The sequence below is a fragment of the Microcaecilia unicolor genome, chromosome 2 (genome assembly GCF_901765095.1).
Source record: "Microcaecilia unicolor chromosome 2, aMicUni1.1, whole genome shotgun sequence".
Classification (NCBI taxonomy): Eukaryota; Metazoa; Chordata; class Amphibia; order Gymnophiona; family Siphonopidae; genus Microcaecilia; species Microcaecilia unicolor.
Genome location: NC_044032.1, coordinates 144822985 through 144842268, shown reverse-complemented (window position 1 = coordinate 144842268; position 19284 = coordinate 144822985). Strand labels below are relative to the sequence as shown.

Here is a 19284-nt window from a genome sequence, read left to right as displayed (position 1 = left end):
TTGCGCGCACAACTTAATTAGTTAATAAGCCAGTCTGCACTGATAGTTGCCACTTAAAAGGCAATTATTGGTACTAATTGGTTTTAATTAGAATTTGCACGCACATCTGTCTAAGAGTATTCTGCAATGTGATGTGCATAAATTCTAAGTCGCTAAATATTAAATTAGAAAGAGAACATCATAGTAAATACGACAGTAAACTAACACAAAGAACTATTATTCATAAAATTTAAATTAATTCTACAGCAGCTAAGCATTCCCCAGAAAGACTCAAGGAAGCAGACATTCAAAATACCTAAAGTTTTTCATTTAACAGGCACTTAAAAGCCAAATGAAAAAAAAAAAAATCTGTCTTAAGCCCAGTCTTCAATTGGGTATAAAGCTGGACGTTTGTTTCTGTGCCCTTTGTATGATTCCTCTTGTTTTGTTTTTCATTTATTTGGGGTTTTTTAATGCTTTATATAGCAATATTATTGACTCAGATTTGATATCCTTTTGTTTCATTGTTTGTCTGCTTTGTTTGTATTTGTCTGGTAGTTGTTTTTATTGATTTTAACATTGATTTTAATTGCTTTGTACACCATTTTGTTATCCTTGATGAAGGATGGTTAATCAAATCTTAATAAGCCTTAAACTCTATTTATTTATGTGTGCATGCATGTCTGAGATGTTTAAAGTAATGACATATAGGAATCCAGGATCAGAGTACAAAAAAAAAAGCCATAATCTTCATACCTCTTTATAACAAATGAAGGGGCTCTTTTCTAAGCTGCACTAAAAAGTGGCCAGCGCTATTCCCAGCACGGGTCATTCCCACATGCTGAGGCCACTTTTAGTGCGGCAGTAAAACAGCTCCATTTTCTATTATCCCCATTAACGGCCACGCACTAATTTCCCCATTAGCACTTGAGCACTTACTGACACCTATTTTCTAGGCGATAAGGGTTCATGCGCTAACCACGTGCTAATCGGCTAGTGAGCGGCAATATAGCTGTATTAAACAATTAGAACAGTACATGCCTACTCTCTGCTCCCATACACGACCTCAGCGCTAACAAATAAATTCTGTTTTTTAGTGTGTGAGTAGCATGTGCTGATCCTAAAACTACCGCAGGACACTTGAGCACGCTAGTGCTTTTTAACCACTTACAGCAGCTTAGTAAAAGGGCTTCAAAATTGTTCTGCTTTAAATCGCTAAATTGTCATCCACAATAACACAGTGAATATTGCAGGTGTATTCCAGGAATCATCTGCTGGTGTCCCGTTAAAAGTCATTCTGCATGCTTAACGAGCAATGGACCACACTACTTTATCTAGTGAACTCAAAGAAATCCAGCAGCCATGATATAAACATTACATTAGGCATCATTTATCTAATCTAATTAATAATAAAACATAAATTATTTTGGACCCAGTATTCAAAGCAATTTAATCGGGCAGGAGAGGCTCATGCCCTGTTAAACTGCACTCAGCAGGCCAGTCATCAAAATTCAGTGGCACTTAACCAGGAGATGCTGCTGAATATTGGCTCTAACTGTCCATTCTCAAAGTGGGCAGGGGAGAGCCACTCCAGGGGCAGAATCAAAAAGTTATGTGGTTACTGGCAATATCTAGTACTGATGCCCACATAGTTAAGTGACCAAACAGACCTGCACAAAAGATTGTCCTAATTTTGGTCACTTAGCTATGCAGATGCTAGCGCTGAATATTGTTTGAGAAAAAGCATCTCTAGAATGAGCCATAATTTAACTAAGGCTCAGGAGGCTGCCCTTGAAGAATTGCGGTGATCATTCTCTGAGGATTTTGAAACCTGATAAAGGAGCTGCAACCACAGTTCAATATATACAGACATATTTTTCAGAAGCTGAGAGACGGTTATTGGATAATTCCACATATTGTTTAATTCCTAATGATCCAGTCCAGGACATTCAGGAGGAAGTAATAGTAATATTAACTGGGGCATTCTTGACCAACATGATTACAGCCAAGGAAATGGCTGTAAATCAGTAAATCAGATGTAAGAATCCCCCACAATGTATTTTGTACCTAAAATTCATAAAGATACTGTTCATCCTCTGGCATCTCTCATTTTTTCACTGAGGGATACCATATTGGAGCCACTCATTAAATTTATAGACTATTTCTTACATCCTCAAGTTAAGCAAGTGAGATCTTATATACAAGATACAACTCAATTCTTACATGAAATACAGGAGGTGGAGTTGAAGGACAATAATTGGAGCCCTGTTTACTAGGGTGTGCTAGCGTTGTTAGCACATGCTAGACATTAGTTTGCGCTGTATAGATGCCCATAGGAATATTATGGGCATCTAAATGGTTAGCACAAGCTAAAGCTTAGTGTGCACTAAAAATGCTAATGTGCCTCTAGCACAGCTTAGTAAAGAGGGCCATTGGTTTGTAACTATGGACATAATGGCATTATACCCACATATATGTTGGTACTCATTAATAAGCATTTGGATGCTCGACATTTTCCGCAGAGAATATCTACTGTTTTTTTTAATGAGGTTGCATAAATTAGTGCTGAAGTACAATTATTTTTATTTCCAGGAAAAGAATTATGAACAAATCCAAGGTGTGTCCATGGGTGCAACATTGGCACCTTCAGGTGGCCACATTATATGTTGCAGTATTTGAAGAATGTTGGATATATCATTCATCCCATAGGCAAAACATGGCCCGTGTTGGCAGCAGGTCTATCATAAAATTAAGATAAGTAGCATGAGCTTATTTATGAAATTTAAAAGAAAAAGGTTTTTTTTTAAATTAAAAAAGAGTATTTGATATTGACAATGAAGGGGTTGTAATGCTCATGAATAAATAGTGAACAATGAGGAGACTGGCAAACCACAAATTGAGTGATCCATGTGAAAAAAGTTGCCACTGAAGTCTATCAGATTGATATATGACATGGAGGGGCATAATCGAACGTCGCCGGCGATCTATGTTGGCGGCGGCGCTACAGCTGGCCGGAACCGTATTATCGAAAAAGATGGCCGGCCATCTTTTTTTTCGATAATACGGTTAAGCCCGGCCAAATGCCTTGGAGTTCGCCGGGTTTGAGATGGCCGGGTTTGTTTTTCAGCAATAATGGAAACAAATGCCGGCCATCTCCAACCCGGTAAAATCCAAGGCATTTGGTCGTGGGAGGAGCCAGCATTTGTAGCGCACTGGTCCCCCTCATATGCCAGGACACCAGCTAGGCACCCTAGGGGTCAGTGCGGTGGACTTCAGAAAAACCTCCCACATGCATAGCTCCCTTACCACGGGTGCTGAGCCCCCCAACCCTCCCCCCAAAACCCACTACCCACAAATGTTCAACACTATCAAAGCTCTTAGAGGTGAAGGGGGGCAACTACATGTGGGTACAGTGGGTTTTGGAGGGCTTCCATTACCAGCACAAGTGTTACAGGTAGGGGGGTGGGCCCGAGTCCGCCTGCCTTAAGTGCACTGCGGTACCCACTAAAAGTGCTCCAGGGACCTGCATACATGCAGGCCTCTAGGATTTGTTGCTGCTGTATAACCTTGGCACACCAGTTGACACCTGAAGACTAATCTCTTTGAAAAAGTCCTTTAATTGAATAAGCACGTTTACTCACAGTTAACTGCAGATCAGAGGTTGTGCCCCACTGGCAAAGAGTCTCCCTGGTACTGAGATGAGCAGTAGGTCAGAGCTGGCAGAATGGTGTACAATGCCCTCTTTCAGCCACATTCAAGGTAAGAACATTCTCTAACGTGGGTGACACATGAAAGGGATCTACAACTGGCTTACAAAAATGGCCACTACCTCATGGACTACCGGAAACAAAACAGGGCACACTCTGACCCAGTTAGCAGGGGGGAAAAGCACCATGGGAGTAGAGCCCAGTACCCTACACCCACCACAATGCATTGCTGATGTGACTCTGCAGGCCACCTAACAGAAAAGGTGTCACACTCACCCGAGAGCCACATCACAACCAGGGAAAGGCTGTCAGAGGATAGAACACATTCTGCTGTCATGGAGGTGGGTACGGCATTTGAGGCTGGCATACAGGCTGGCAAAAAGGTTTTTAGTTTTATTTTTATAGTATGGGAGGGGGTTGTTGACCACTGGAGGACTACGGGGAGGTCATCCCCCATTCCCTCCGGTAGTCATCTGGTCAGTTGGGGCACCTTTTTGAGGCTTGGTCGTGAAAATAAAGGATCAAGTAAAGCAGGCGATATACTGCTTATCGCCATTTTTTTTCCATTATCGCCGAAAGCCGGCCATCTGGTAGCCACGCCCATGCCCACCCATGTCCCGCCTTCGCTTCGCTGCCGACACGCCCCTTTGCACTTTGGCCGGCAACGCGACGGGAAAGCGGCGATGTTGCCAAAAAAGCGGCTTTCGATTATACCGATTTGGCTGCTTTTGTGAGATCGCCGGCCATCTCCCGATTTATGTCGGGAAATGGCCGGCGATCACTTTTGAAAATAAGCTGGATGGCGGTCTACTTATTTTTAGTGTTGGGTGTTATATGGTACATGTATGAATGACCCCCACTATTGAATTTAAATTAGACTAGTGTATTTAGCTTCCAGGTTATGGCTACTAGATTGATGAGCTGATCCTTGCCCACCACTCTCTCTGATCTCCCCCATATCCCCACAGACTGGCCTCCCTCAGCAGAGACACCCCCATATGATCCCCCTGCCCAACTGCCTACCCCCTGAAGCTCCTTCCACCCACCTGGCCTCCAAGAACCCCAGGACCATCTCTAATCTAGTGGGATGGGGCAGGGGCAGTTCCCCTCTGCTCCCAACCCATCTGGCTCTTGGTGCAAAATGGTGCTTGCTCACCCGTGGTGGTATTCTTGCAGTTCTACTGCTAGATGTCAGCCTTCCATATAAGGGCAAGGAGGTAAGAGGGATTGGAATCTTGGGGAAGAAATCAGAACTGGGGTAAGGAATGAGAACAGAGAGGATAAGTTCAGGGGGTTTGGTAGTTGGGTGGGGCAGATGGGGGCCTCAGGTGTGTGTGTAGGGGGGAATAGAAGACCTCACAGATCTCCTTATGTGGGTCCCAGCTGATATTCAGCCTGGACCCAAAAAAGTGACCCACATATCCTGGGAAAGAACATCAGCGTCTAATTTAGTCAGTGATCTCTGCTGGCTGAATACTGACTAGTTTGTCTTTTAGAAAAATATTGCACAGTGTTAAGATTGCAGTTCTTGAATTTTGTACAATCCACCTTCCATTTCTTAAGGAAAACAGAGCAATCAGTCTGCCTTCTAATAAGGTAACTGTTTTTTCAGTGCTCAAACTATATTGTAAAAATATTTGTACAAATGCTCCAGTATTCTGAAGAGCAAAATAAAAGATTGAGTTTTGTTTGATTGAAAGTAGTTTAGGTTCAATACATTCTTATTCTGGACTTAGACAATCTTATGACTAAAAGATATTCACAGTTTCAGATGAATAAGAATATTCATATCCTGTATTTGAAAGAGAAGGGTGAGAGGCTCCATTTATATTGGAAAAGCTGAATACATCCCCTTTATTCAAGATGACTCCTGCTGTCTAGTAAATAATCTTAATTTAACAGGCTCATTACAATATTCTCTGGCTCATTATTTTATGGATATAGAAAGTCACTCTGTTGATGTCAGCAGCAACTCGAATAAGGTGGAAGAAACACTCAGAGCATGCAGAAGCCATTAAAGGGGGGGAAGGGTATCAATGTGGACTACCACTAATACATGTTATCTTACCATTAACCCCAGTTATTAGTAACTGGGTCTCACTGCATAAAATAGGACCTGTGATAAAATATAGCATGAGTTAGTACTCCATGCTGCTCATTTTTAAAGCACATAGGTGTCCAAAAGGGACAGGTAAGTGTTTTTTTCTGGCGAATCCACCCAAATTGCCATTATCAAAACACACACTCAGAAAATGCCCTAGCGATAATAGATAGCAGGGTGATGTCCTGGGCTGGAAATGAAAAAGTTTCAATTTAGACCTGCTATAAAAACAAACAAGTGAAGCCACAACCTGTCTTTAGACCCATTTGTGCTTTTGCTTAGTTGGAGAGGTGGAGTTGGTCATGGTGTGAAGGTGAGTGAAGAGTTGCTGAGCGATTTGTTGGCCATCTTTATCTGTCCCAGTCTGAAACCTTTGTCTCCCCACACTTCCTGCCTTGTCTCTCCTGTATCTAACCTCCTAAACACCCTTACTACACATGCTAGCCCCCACCTTGCTGTCTTTCAGGCCCCTTTCCCCTTTGCTCTGTCCCTTGCACAAACACCTACACCTTCCTTCCTACCCCCTTACCTACTCCTATTCTTTCTCTCCTTGTGCCTCTGTGTTATTTCCACTCCCACTTTGTCAGTGTGCTGTGTACTGTTGCTGGGTGAGTGAGTGCTATATGTTGCTGCTGGGTGAGTGAGTGCTGTGTGCTGCTGCTGCTGGGTGAGTGAGTGCTGTGTGCTGCTGCTGAGTGCTAGGTGAGTCAGTGCTATGTACTGTTGCTGGTGGTGGGTCAGTGTCTCACTAGGTGGTGCTGAGCTCTGCAGTAGGTAAAGGTGTGCATAGTGGTGTTAGGAGGTGCACCTCTGGTGATGCAACAGCTGCACAAGAAGTATGCAGCTGCTGAATGCTCTTGCACTTGAGGCTTTGCTGGATGTGGCTGAGTGTGCTATGAAGGGCTAGAAGGAGGTACCGCTTTCAGAGAGTGTTTAGGCCCTGGACCCAGTATTTGGACATCGGTGACCAGGAGTGCCGTACCAGATACCGGTTTGGTAGGGCTGTCATACAGCACCTCTGTCAGCAGCTGGGGCCCCAGCTCCAGGCCAGGACATGCTGGAATAATCCTGTGCCAGTGCACTTGACGGTTACAGCCTCCCTCGCCCTTCTTGCCACTGGTACAATTCAGTCAGTGCTCACAGTCACTGCAGGCCTTACACAGTCCACCATCTCTGTCTGTCCCAGTTAGTGCCCAAAGCTCAAAGTAAAATAACCCCATCTTTTTTAAGGGGTTATTTACCATCCAAGAGCATCAGACCACAAAGCTGCATCCTGTTGCTCCCAGGCCTTAGCATATAATTACAAGGATCATTTCCATGCACTAAGGCTATTAAATGGCATTTTATTTCTAATTAGTTCATTAATGGCCATGGGATAATTTTCCTATTAGCACATGAGCACTTACCGACATCAATTTTGCATTTTATTTATTAATTTATTTATCACATGTATATTCTGCATTTATCAGATTTAGGGCAATAGGGACTCGAAACATCAAGGCCTTGAAGTAAATTAACCTGAAACTATATACAAACTGGTTGTTAAGGTGCAACCTGGAACAGAACAAAACTGGTCCTAGGAGGCTGGAGTTGGATTCTAGACATCAAATAAATTCTGCAGGACTGTCCAAACCAGCTGTCACATTGGATGTTCTGCTAAAGGCACTAGTGAGATGTGCATGTGTGGATGGAAGACTACGTGGTAGCTTTGCACATCTCCTCAATGGAAGCTGATCTTAAGTGAGCTACCGATGTAGTCATGGCTTTGACATTATGAGCTGAAACATGACCTCAAGAATCAGCCCAGCCTGGGCATAAGTGAAATAGATGCAATCTGCTAGCCAATTGTGATTGCTGATGGCTGCTCCTCTGACCCTATTCCCATTTATCTACTCAACACTATCTCACCCACTGTCATCCCTTTCATCTGTCATATCCTCAATCTTTCACTTTCCACTGTGACTGTTCCCGATGCCTTCAAACATGCTGTAGTAACACCACTCCAAAAGAAACCCTCATTGGACCCTACCTGTCCCTCCAACTATCACCCCATCTCCCTCCTCCCTTTCTTATCCAAGATGCTTGAATGTACTGTTCACCATCGTTGCCTCAACTTCCTATCATCTAAAGCAATTCTTGATCCACTTCAATCTGGCTTTCGCCCCCGTCATTCAACCGAAACGGCGCTTACTAAAGTCTCCAACGACCTGCTCCAGGCCAGATCCAAAGGGCTTTATTCTATCCTCTTCCTTCTTGATCTATTTGCTGCTTTTGGCACAGTCGATCAAAGCTTACTCCTCGATACGCTATCCTTGCTTGGTTTTCAAGGCTCTGTTCTTTCTTGGTTTTCTTCTTATCTCTCCAAATGTACTTTTAGCGTATACTCTGGTGGATCCTCCTCCTCCTCTATCCTGCTGTCTGTTGGTGTACCTCAAGGATCTGTCCTGGGACCTCTATTCTTCTCCATCTATACTTCATCGCTTGGTATTCTGATCTCATCCCATGGTTTTCAGTATCATCTTTACACTGACGACTCCCAGATCTACCTCTCTACACCAGAAATCTCAGCAGGCATCCAGGCCAAAGTTTCAGCATGCCTGTCTGACATTGCTGCCTGGATGTTTCACCGCCATCTGAAGCTAAACATGACCAAGACTGAGCTTCTTATCTTTCCACCTAAACCGACCTCTCCTCTCCCCCCTTTCTCTATTTATGTGGATAATACGCTTAACCTTTCAGCACGTAACCTTGGGGCCATCTTCGACTCCTCCCTCTCCTTCGCTTCACATATTCAACAGACGGCTAAAACCTGTCGTTTCTTCCTCTATAACATCACCAAAATTCGCCCTTGCCTTTCTGAGTATGCAACCTGAACCCTCATCCACACTCTTATCACCTCCCGCTTAGACTACTGCAACTTGCTTCTCACAGGTCTCCCACTAAGCCATCTCTCTCCTCTTCAATCTGTTCAAAATTCTGCTGCACGACTAATATTCCGCCAGTGTCGTTATGCTCATATTAGCCCTCTCCTCAAGTCACTTCATTGGCTCCCTATCCGTTTCCGCATTCAATTCAAACTCCTCTTACTGACTTACAAATGCATTCACTCTGCAGCTCCTCATACCTCTCCACTCTCATCTCTCCCTACACTCCTCCCCGGGAACTCCGCTCACTGGGCAAATCTCTCTTATCTGCACCCTTCTCCTCCACCGCTAACTCCAGACTCTGTTCCTTCTATCTTACTGCACCGTATGCCTGGAATAAACTTCCTGAGCCAGTACGCCAAGCCTCATCTCTGGCCATCTTCAAATCTAGGCTAAAAACCCACCTCTTCGATGCTGCTTTTAACTCCTAAACCTTCAACTGTCCCCTATCCCTGATATGTCCTGTCTGTCCTAACCCTTATCCTTTACTTGGCCTGTCTGTCTGTCATAATTAGATTGTAAGCTCTATTGAGCAGGGACTGTCTCTCCATGTTCAAGTGTGAAGCACTGCGTACGTCCAGTAGCACTATAGAAATGATAAGTAGTAATAGTAGTACTCCCATCCTATTTGGATCAAAAGAAACAAAAAGCTGGGTGGACTGTCTGTGAGCTTTAGTACACTCCAAATAGAAGGCTAAGGTTTGCTTGCAGTTCAAGATATTTAGTTTGCTTTCATCAAGATACGCATGAGGTTTGGGGAAAAATGTTGGCAAAACAACTGACAGGCTAAGATGGAAATCCAACACCTCCTTAGGAAGGAACTTAGGGTGTGTGAAGAATTACTCTGCTGTGATGAACTTTAGTATAAGGTGGATCAGCTACTAGGACCTGAAGCTCACTGACTCAAATCCTTGTAGACGGGAGAGGTTTCAAGGCATTGGAGAAGAGATGTGGTCCCTCTTCACAAAAGTGGTGACAGAAAAGAAGCTGGAAACTACAGGACGGTAAGCCTCATTTCGGTTATTGGAAAAGTAATAGAACCAATTCTGAAGGAAAGGATAGTGAATTTCATGAAATCCAATAGGTTAAAAGATCCGAGACAGCATGGCTTTACCACAAATAAATTGTGATAAACAAATCTGTTTGAATTCTTTGACTGGGTGACCAAAGAATTGGATCAAGGACATGCGTTAGATGTAATCTACTTAGATTTTAGCAAAGCTTTTGACATGGTTCCTCATAGGAGGCTCTTGAATAATTATGACAGCTGCAGTTAGGACACGTGGAGGGGCATTTTCGAAAGGGATGTCCAAGTTCCGATTTGGACGACCTTGCAAAACGGTGAAATCCAGGGGCGAGGAAACCCGTATTTTCAAAACAAGATGGATGTCCATCTTTCATTTCGAAAATACCAACAGAGATGTACAAATCCTTAAATTTGAACGTCCCTAGATTTGGACGTCCCTAGACATGGACGTTTCTGACTTTCCATGTCAAAAACGTCCTAATGCAAGCCATTTGGACGTGGGAGGAGCCAACATTTCTAGTGCACTGGTCCCCCTGACATACCAGGACACCAAACGGGCACCCTAGGGGGAATTGCAGTGGACTTCATAAATTGCTCCCAGGAACATAGCTCCTTTAACTTGTGTGCTGAGTCCCCCCCCCCCCCCCCCAAACCCACTACCTACAACTGTACACCACTACCACAGCCCTTACGTGTGAAGGGGGCACCTAGATGTAGGTACAGTGGGTTTGTGGTGGGTTTTGGAGGGCTCGCTATTTCCTCCACAAATATATCAGGTAGGGGGGTATGGGCCTAGGTCCACCTGTCTGAAGTGCACTGCAGTACCCACTAAAACTGCTCCTGGGACTTTCATGCACTGTCATGGACCTGAGTATGACATCTGAGGCTGGCATAGAGGCTGGCACGACATATTTTTAAAGATGTTTTTTGAGGGTGGGAGAGGGTTAGTGACCACTGGGGGAGTAACGGGAGGTCATCCCTGATTTTCTCTGGTGGTCATCTGGTCATTTTGGGCACCTTTTTGTTCCTTATTCATAAGAAAAACACGTCCGAGTGAAAACGTCCAAGTGTTCATCAGGGACGTCCTTGTTTTTTTCGATTATGGATCAAGGACGTCTAAGTGTTAGGCATGCCCAAGTCCCACTTTCGCTACGCCTCTGACACGCCCCCTTGAACTTTGGACATCCTGGCAATGGACTGCAATTGGAGATGTCCAAAATCGGGTTTCGATTATACCGATTTGGATGACCCTGGGAGAAGGACGTGCATCTTCCGATTTATGTCGAAAGATGGACGTCCTTCGCGTTCAAAAATGAGCCCAAAAGTGGTGAGCTGGATTAGGAACTGGTTGATTGACAGATGCCTGAGGGTGATGGCTAATAGAATCACTTGGAGGAAGGAAAGGTGAGTAGTGGAGTGCCACAAGGATCTGTGCTGGGGCTGTGTCACACCCCTCACCTTGCTGGTAATGGCACTCTCTACACGCATAAATGACAATAATCTATCCAAATGCTATTCTATAAATATGTCTATATTTTAGATGGCACGCTCCATGCAGGTGGGTGTCCATATAGATAAATGATGGGTAGAGTATGGGTAGGACCCACACTTTCTCATGTGAGAAATATTATCATTTGAGTGCATTTTATAGAATCAGGGGGTAAACATACCTATATCCCCTGATTCTACAAAAGTCGCCAAAAATTCCTCGTGCAAATTTAGGCGTGCACCCAACTTATATGTGCAATTTAATTGAATAACGAGCCAATTACTGCCAATATTTGGCTTTTTAACAAGCAATTATTGTCACTAATTAGATTTACTTAGCAATGTGCGATCTGAAAAAGGGGGTGCAGAAATGGGAAGGACATAGGCATAACAGGGTCATTCAAAAAATTTAAGTGGGCTGTTATAGAATGACGGGGATACACATCTAATGTACGCACATACATTTGCACCGTGTTTCAGTTGGTGCAAATGACTGTGCCTAAAATTAGGTGCAATTCCTGAGTGTAAGTGCTATTCAATAAACTGTGTCTAACTTTAAGCATGACTTATAGAATAGTGGTTTTTTCGGTGATGATTTTTTGGCAAAATATGTAGAATCTAGCCCATAATGGTGGTTATTTTAGAAGCACTATTAGCGATTTGAATGTGCCTAAACCAGCATTGAGATATGTGTATCACATATATGTTTAAATTCCAGTTACAGAAAGCTGGGATATATACACCCAAATTGCAAATACACACGTACTATAAGGGGCGGGGGGGTACGTCTGGACATGTTTTATGCGGGTCTAACATACATAAATACATTTCCCATTTCAGAAGGGGAATGCATGTTTATGTCACCCAAGATCAATGTTGGTTGTACTCTTAATCCCCCAGTTTCCCTACCCCCCCCCCCCCCCAAAAAAAAAAAAATAATAAAAGCAATACTGGTAACTTATATTGGGCTCTTTGACAACTTGAGGAAACATAGACATATAGGTTTCTAAACTAGCACACATATATGTGTATGTACATGCAAATATGTATGTTGCATGTTGGTCTCATTAATATTGTAGATGTTGACACTTGTAAAATGGGTGTTGCTGCACCATGTAGCCAGCACATACATGTCCATTCCTGCATGTACTTTAGAAAAGGCTCTATATCAGTAGATCCTTTTCTAAAATACTACTGGACTTTGATAAATCAAAACCTGGTCATCTCAATTCCAACCTGTAGGTTCTTTCTAAAATTTGTCCTGTAAGTACTATGAATTGAGTAAGAAGGGGTAATTTATTTATTGATTTTTTTCATTTTGGAGGTAGAAATAAACAATGGGCGATTAAAGATAATTACTCCCTTTATTCCTTATGCAAAGCTCTGGCTTAAATGAGCACTCTTTCAAAATCTGTACATGCTTCTGACATGGTGCAAAACCCATCAAGGACATTTTCCCCATATATATACGTGCCCCAAGCCACGATCAGATCACACCCCCATCACATTCTCTTGAAAACTCTGTATGGTATCGATCTCCATGTGTAAATAGCAGCTTTCAGAAATCACTATATATATATATATATATATATATATATATATATATATATATATATATATATATATATGTGTGTGTGTGTGTGTGTGTGTGTGTGTGTGTGTGTGTGAGATCTACATGTATAAGTGCTGCTAATTTCAAGTGGAGAAGCTTCTAGAAGAACCACCTTAATAATGACCTGGAGCTCTGAGGAACACAGTGTTTTCAAAAGCTTAGACAAAAACAAAGTATATTTTAGGGAGCAACATACAATATAGCACACAGCCAGTTTTGCTTAATTTCTAAAATAATGGGTCAGTATGGTTATATATTCTATTACTGTGTATACTAAAGTCTTAAAAAAAGATTTGCCAGTCTTGCCCCTTAATTCATACCTGCAGCGTTGGTCCTTCCTCTGAAAACATCATCATATGCTTTCCACTGGGCCGTCACCTGATAGGCATGGATGAAAACCACAAAAACCACCACAAGGCATACCAATGGTGCCAGTGCTGCAGTGAAAAGTGCCATGTAGACACTTGGAATAAAACACCTAGAAAAGGAAGACAAAGATGAATAAGATTGGCATGATGTCTATCAGCCATTAATAACTATTCAATATCTTTGAAATATAGTTTCAGAAAGTATATCGGTCAGTCTTATCAATTTCATGTAAATGCACTGACTGGTTTATTCTGTTTATTCTCTATTTCTGTGGATGACACTCTCATCAGCTCATAACCTTGGGGTCATCTTCGACTCCTCTCTTTCCTTCTCTGCACATATTCAGCAGACTGCTAAAACCTGTTGTTTCTTTCTCTATAATATCACCAAAATTTGCACTTTCCTTTCTGAGCACACTACTAGAACCCTTATCCACACTCTTATCATCTCTCGCTTAGATTATTGCAACTTGCTTCTCACAGGCCTCCCACTTAGCCATCTCTCTCCTCTTCAATCTGTTCAAAATTCTGCTGCACGACTTATATTCTGACAGTGTCGCTATGCTCATATTAGCCCCCTCCTCAAGTGACTTCACTGGCTCCCTGTTTCCGCATACAGTTCAAACTCCTCTTATTGACTTAGAAGAGCATTCACTCTGCAGCTCCTCAGTACCTCTCCACTCTCATCTCTCCCTACACTCCTCCCTGGGAACTCCATTCACTGGGTAAATCTCTCTTATCAGCACCTTTCTCCTCCACTGCTAACTCGAGACTCAATTCCTTTTATCTTGCTGCACCGTATGCACGGAATAGACTTCCTGAGCTGGTACATCAAGCTCCATCTCTGGCCATCTTCAAATCTAGGCCAAAAGCCTACCTTTTTGATGCTGCTTTTAATTCCTAACCCTTACTCACTTGTTCAGTACCCATATTTTATCATTCCCATCTAGTAATTCCCTTATTTGTCCTGTTTGTCTGTCCTAATTAGATTATAAGCTCTTTCGAGCAGGGACTGTCTCTTTATGTTCAAGTGTACAGCGCTGCGTATGTCTAGCAGCGCTATAGAAATGATAAGTTGTAATAGTAGTAGTAAACATTTGTAACCAGTTTGAAGTTTTGACATTTTTTATGGCCTAGAACCATAGAAAATAAGAGCAGATAAAGACCATATGACCTATCCAATCTGCCCATCCATACTATTTACTATCTTTTCTCTCTTAGAGATCTTATGCAGTTGTCCCATGCTTTTCTTCAATCATCTCTGCTCTTTATCTCCCAGTTCAATTGTAATTGGATTGTTTTGGGTTATAGTAACATGGGCTTTCATTCACAACTACCTGAGGCTTCTCGCTTCACCTCCCCCCCCCCCCCCCCCACACACACGTTTTCTATATTCCCTTCCCAAACTAGCCCCGTTATTGAAGTGACAATTCTCAGCCAGAGGTTAACTGGCTAGCATGAACCCTATGTCTGGTTTCTAGGCATTTGCCATTAACAGCTGGTACTCCCTTTTGTTAGGGACAGTGAAGACTGAACATAAGAACTGTCATACTGGGTCAGACGAATGGTCCATCTAGCCCAGTATCCTGTTTTCCAAACAGTGGCCAAGCCAGGTCACAAGTACCTGGCAGAAACCCAATTAACAGCAACTTTCCATGCTACCAATCCCGGGGTAAGCAGTTGCTACCCAATGAGCATTTTGTGGGCGTTCTGAAATTTACATGCAAAGATATAGAATATGGCCCAGTGTGCATAAATCTAAGTGCTGGGATATATGCCACATTTTCGTTGGTGTAAATAGATGCGTGTAGTTTTAGGGGCTGAGATAACTAAGCATATTCTATAAATGGCTTCTAAATCTAGGCATTAATTATAGAATACACTTAGTCTGTACTGATTTCAGCAACAATTTTTTAGGCGCATATATAGAATCTCCCCCTCTGCCTTCTTGAGAGCAGGCATAAAAGTTAATTTTACTGTACATACTTTTATGCATATTTTATAAAATAGATGCATCAACTGTGACACCACCTGAACTCCAACCCTGTACACACTCTACGAGCACATGCCAGCCTGCACTAACTGCATCCTAAGTTTTTGTTTTAACTTGAAAATGTTTTATTTAAATAGTTGTCAAAATCAACATGTAAATATTAAATAATTACTGCCCGGTTACCACATGAGACTTGACCACTAGGTCAATGGCTGGTGGTAAGGTCTCAGACCCAAAATGGACACACAGCAATTTTCATTTTGCCAAACATCCGTTTTCGGCAAAAATTTAAAAAAGACACTTTTTACAGGTGCGCTGAAAAATGACTCTGCGTGCACCCAAAACATGCGTTTACACTACCACAGGCCATTTTTCAGTGCACCTTTGTAAAAGGGCCCCTGATTAACTTAGGAAAGCCCTTTTGCACAAATGTCATTATTCTAAGCATTTATGCACTAGGGAAGGCAATTCTATAAATTAGTGCCTCCATTTAGGTGTGCCGATGCCGAGCACTGGGCTCAATTCTGTTTACCAAGATGTTATTCTAAAATACTAGTGTAAATCAGCATGTCACCTAACTTTAGGTATGACCATTTACGCCATGTCAATGACAGATGTAAATGGGTGCTCCTACATGCATCAAGTCAGATTACTCTACAATTTATGCAAGTCACTTGAAGACAGAGCAATGTTCTGCCCATGTATACACCCCCTTGCAGTTACAAGCTATAGCACTTAGGTGCTACCTTATTGAATAGTGCCTAGTGCACATTTGTACATCTACTAATTATAGGTACCTATGATCTGTATAAGTGGCATGTACTTCTACATGGCAACTTATAGAATTACTTCAATAAAGGCCATATAAATGTTAGCATGTATACTACAGAATTACCCCCTAAAGTACATAAGTATTGTCATACTGGGAAAGACCAAAGGTCCATCGAGCCCAGCATCCTGTTTCCAACAGTGACCAATCCAGGTCACAAGTACCCGGCAAGATCCCCAAAATGTAGAAAACATTTTATACTGCTTGTCCCAGAAACAGTGGATGTTCCCCAAGTCCATTTAATAACTTTTCCTTTAGGAAGGCGTCCAAACCTTTTTTAAACTCCACTAAGCTAACCACCTTTACCACATTCTCTGGCAACGAATTCCAAAGTTTAATTACACGTTGAGTGAAGAAACATTTTCTCCGATTCGTTTTAAATTTACTACATTGTAGCTTCATCGCATGCCCCCTAGTCCTAGTATTTTTGGAGAGCGTGAACAGACGCTTCACATTTAAATCTTTATGTTTCAAATGGCTCCTGTGCTCAAATATGTGTTCAAAGACTTTATTTTCCTTAAATACAATAGTGGGCACAAACACAATAGTATATATACCATTCCTGATGTTTGACTGATGTCCTACTATTTAATCAAATAAGATTGTGCCCATACTAAACAATGTCCACATGGATAATGTCCAAATCGGATACAGCCCCTATGCACAATATTTGGTGGATCTTGACACTGGGACTTCAGCACTATATTGCACCTGTTCTTTCTGCATTTAAAAGAAAAAATAGGAAGCTAAGAGGGGCATAACTGAACGAAAATGTCTATCTCCATAGGCGTTTATCTCCGAGAACGGGTCCGTGAAGGGGCGGACCGAATCGTATTTTCGAAAAAAATAGACGTCCATGTTTTATTCGACAATTTGTGAGCTGGGCGTTTTTGTTTTTCAGTGATAATGGAAAATGAAAGCGCCCAGCTCAAAAACGAATAAATCCAAGGCATTTGTTCGTGGGAGGGGCCAGGAGTCGTAGTGCACTGGTCCCCCTCACATGCCAGGACACCAACCGGGCACTTTTACAAAAACAAAAAAAAAGGTAAAAGAGCTCCCAGGTGCATAGCACCCTTCCCTTGTGTGTTGAGCCCCCCAAATCCCCCTCAAAACCCACTGCCCACAAGTCTACACCATTACTATAGCCCTAAGGGGTGAAGGGGGGCACCTACATGTGGGTAAAGTGGGTTTGGGGGGGTTGGACGACTAAGCATTAAGCAGCACAATTGTAACAGGTAGGGGGGGATGGGCCTGGGTCCACCTGCCTGAAGTCCACTGCACCCCCTAACAACTGCTCCAGGGACCTGCATACTGCTGCCAGGGAGGTGGGTATGACATTTGAGGGTGAAAATAAAAAAGTTGTGAAACATCATGTTTTGTGGTGGGAGGGGGTTAGTGATCACTGGGGGAGTCAGGGGAGGTCATCCCCGATTCCATCTGGTGGTAATCTGGTCATTTAGGGCACTTTTTGGGGCCTTATTCGTGAAAAACAGGGTCCAGGAAAAGTGCCGTAAATTCTAGCTACAAACGCATACTTTTTTTCCATTATCGGCGAAAGGTGCCCATCTCTCCTCGGCCGATAACCACGCCCCAGTTCCACCTTCGCCACACCTCCGACACGCCCCCGTCAACTTTGTACGCTTCCGCGATGGAGTGCAGTTGAAAACGTCCAAAATCCATTATAGCGATTTATTCGTTTTTGTGAGATAAACATCTATCTCCCGATTTGGGTCGAAATCTAGGCGTTTTTCTCTTTCAATTATAAGGTGGTAAGTGTACACAACATGCAGCCTCAAAAAATGTCAATGCTTTAAAATATTCATCTTAACATGTGTTCAATTCTGGTCCCCGTATCTGAAAACAGATATATCAGAATTAGAAAAGGTTCAAAGAAGAGTGACCAAAATGATAAAGGTGATGGAACTTCTCCCATATGAAGAAAGGCTAAAGAAGTTAGGGTTCTTCAGCTTGGAAAGGAGATGGCTGAGGGGTGGGGGGGGATATGATTCAGGTCTACAAAATTGTAACTGATATGGAACGGGTGGAGATGAATCGATTTCTCATTCATTCAAAAAGTACAAAGATACTCGAAATTACATGGAAATACTTTAAAAAAATAGGAGTAAATATTTTTTTTACTCCAAGAATAGTTAAGCTCTGGAACTTGTTGCCAGAGGATGTGGTAATGGTGGTTAATGTGCCTGGGTTTCAAAAGGGTTTGGATAAGTTCCTGGTGGAAAAGCCCATAGTCTGTTATTGAGATGGACATGGGGGAAGCCACTGCTTGCCCTGGGATTAGTAGCATTGAGTTTCTGCCAGGTACTTGTGACCTGGATTGGCCACTGCTGGAAGCAGAATACTGGGCTAGATGGACCATTGGTCTGACCCAGTGTGGCTATTCTTATGTTCTTATCTACTAATGATGAGCAGAAGGGGATGGGATTTGATATACAGCCTTTCTGCATTTACAATCAAAGCGGTTTACATTATATATTATGGTACTTATTTCTACCTAGAGCATTGGAGATTTAAGTGATTTGCACAGTCACAAGGAGCTGCAGTGGGAAATAAATAAATAGATAAATAAACAAACATGAATTGTGTGATTAACCATGATCAAAATGTTTTAATCATGTGATGAATCTCGATTAGAAATTTTAATCATAATGCAGTCCTAATTATTCTATTTTCTAGCACTGGGGGGCATTCCCAGCAGTAATCAGCAGCACGGCCACGTTGGCGTGGGCTGCATGATTACCGCACAAATAGCACTTGAGTCCTTACTTTAGGTCAATGTGTGGTGGTAAGGGCTCAGGGGTCCTTTTACTAAGGTGCACCAAAAAATGGTCTGTGCTGGTCTAGGTGCGTGTTTTGGATGTGCACAGATCCATTTTTCAGCACATCTGTAACAAATGCCTTTTTAAAAAAACTTTGTCCGAAAAAGAATGTGCAGCAAAATGAAAACAGACGTGCGTCCATTTTGGGTCTGAGACCTTACCGCCACCCATTGACTTAGTGGTAAGGTCTCACGCATTAACCAGGTGGTAATGGTCTACGTGCATAGAATGCCTTTTACCACCAGGTCAGTGCTCTGCGCCAGAAAATAAAAATTATTTTCTGGCATGCGTAGTGGACACATGTAAAAAATGAAATTACTGCCCGGGCCACATGGTAGCCGGGCGGTAATTCCAAATTGATGTGTGTTGGACACACGTAAGCACCTACATGGTTTAGTAAAAGGACCCCTCAGGCAGTA

At 42.6% G+C, this 19284-nt stretch overlaps 1 protein-coding gene across 1 annotated transcript in view; it reads right to left on the bottom strand.

Annotated features, from left to right (window-relative positions):
- The window catches only part of ADGRV1 (adhesion G protein-coupled receptor V1), a 921762-nt gene that overhangs the window by 137656 nt on the left and 764822 nt on the right, over window positions 1-19284 (bottom strand). Inside the window, 1 exon segment of the mRNA XM_030193377.1 lies at window positions 13159-13316. Within this exon segment, the coding sequence (XP_030049237.1) occupies window positions 13159-13316 (158 nt within the window).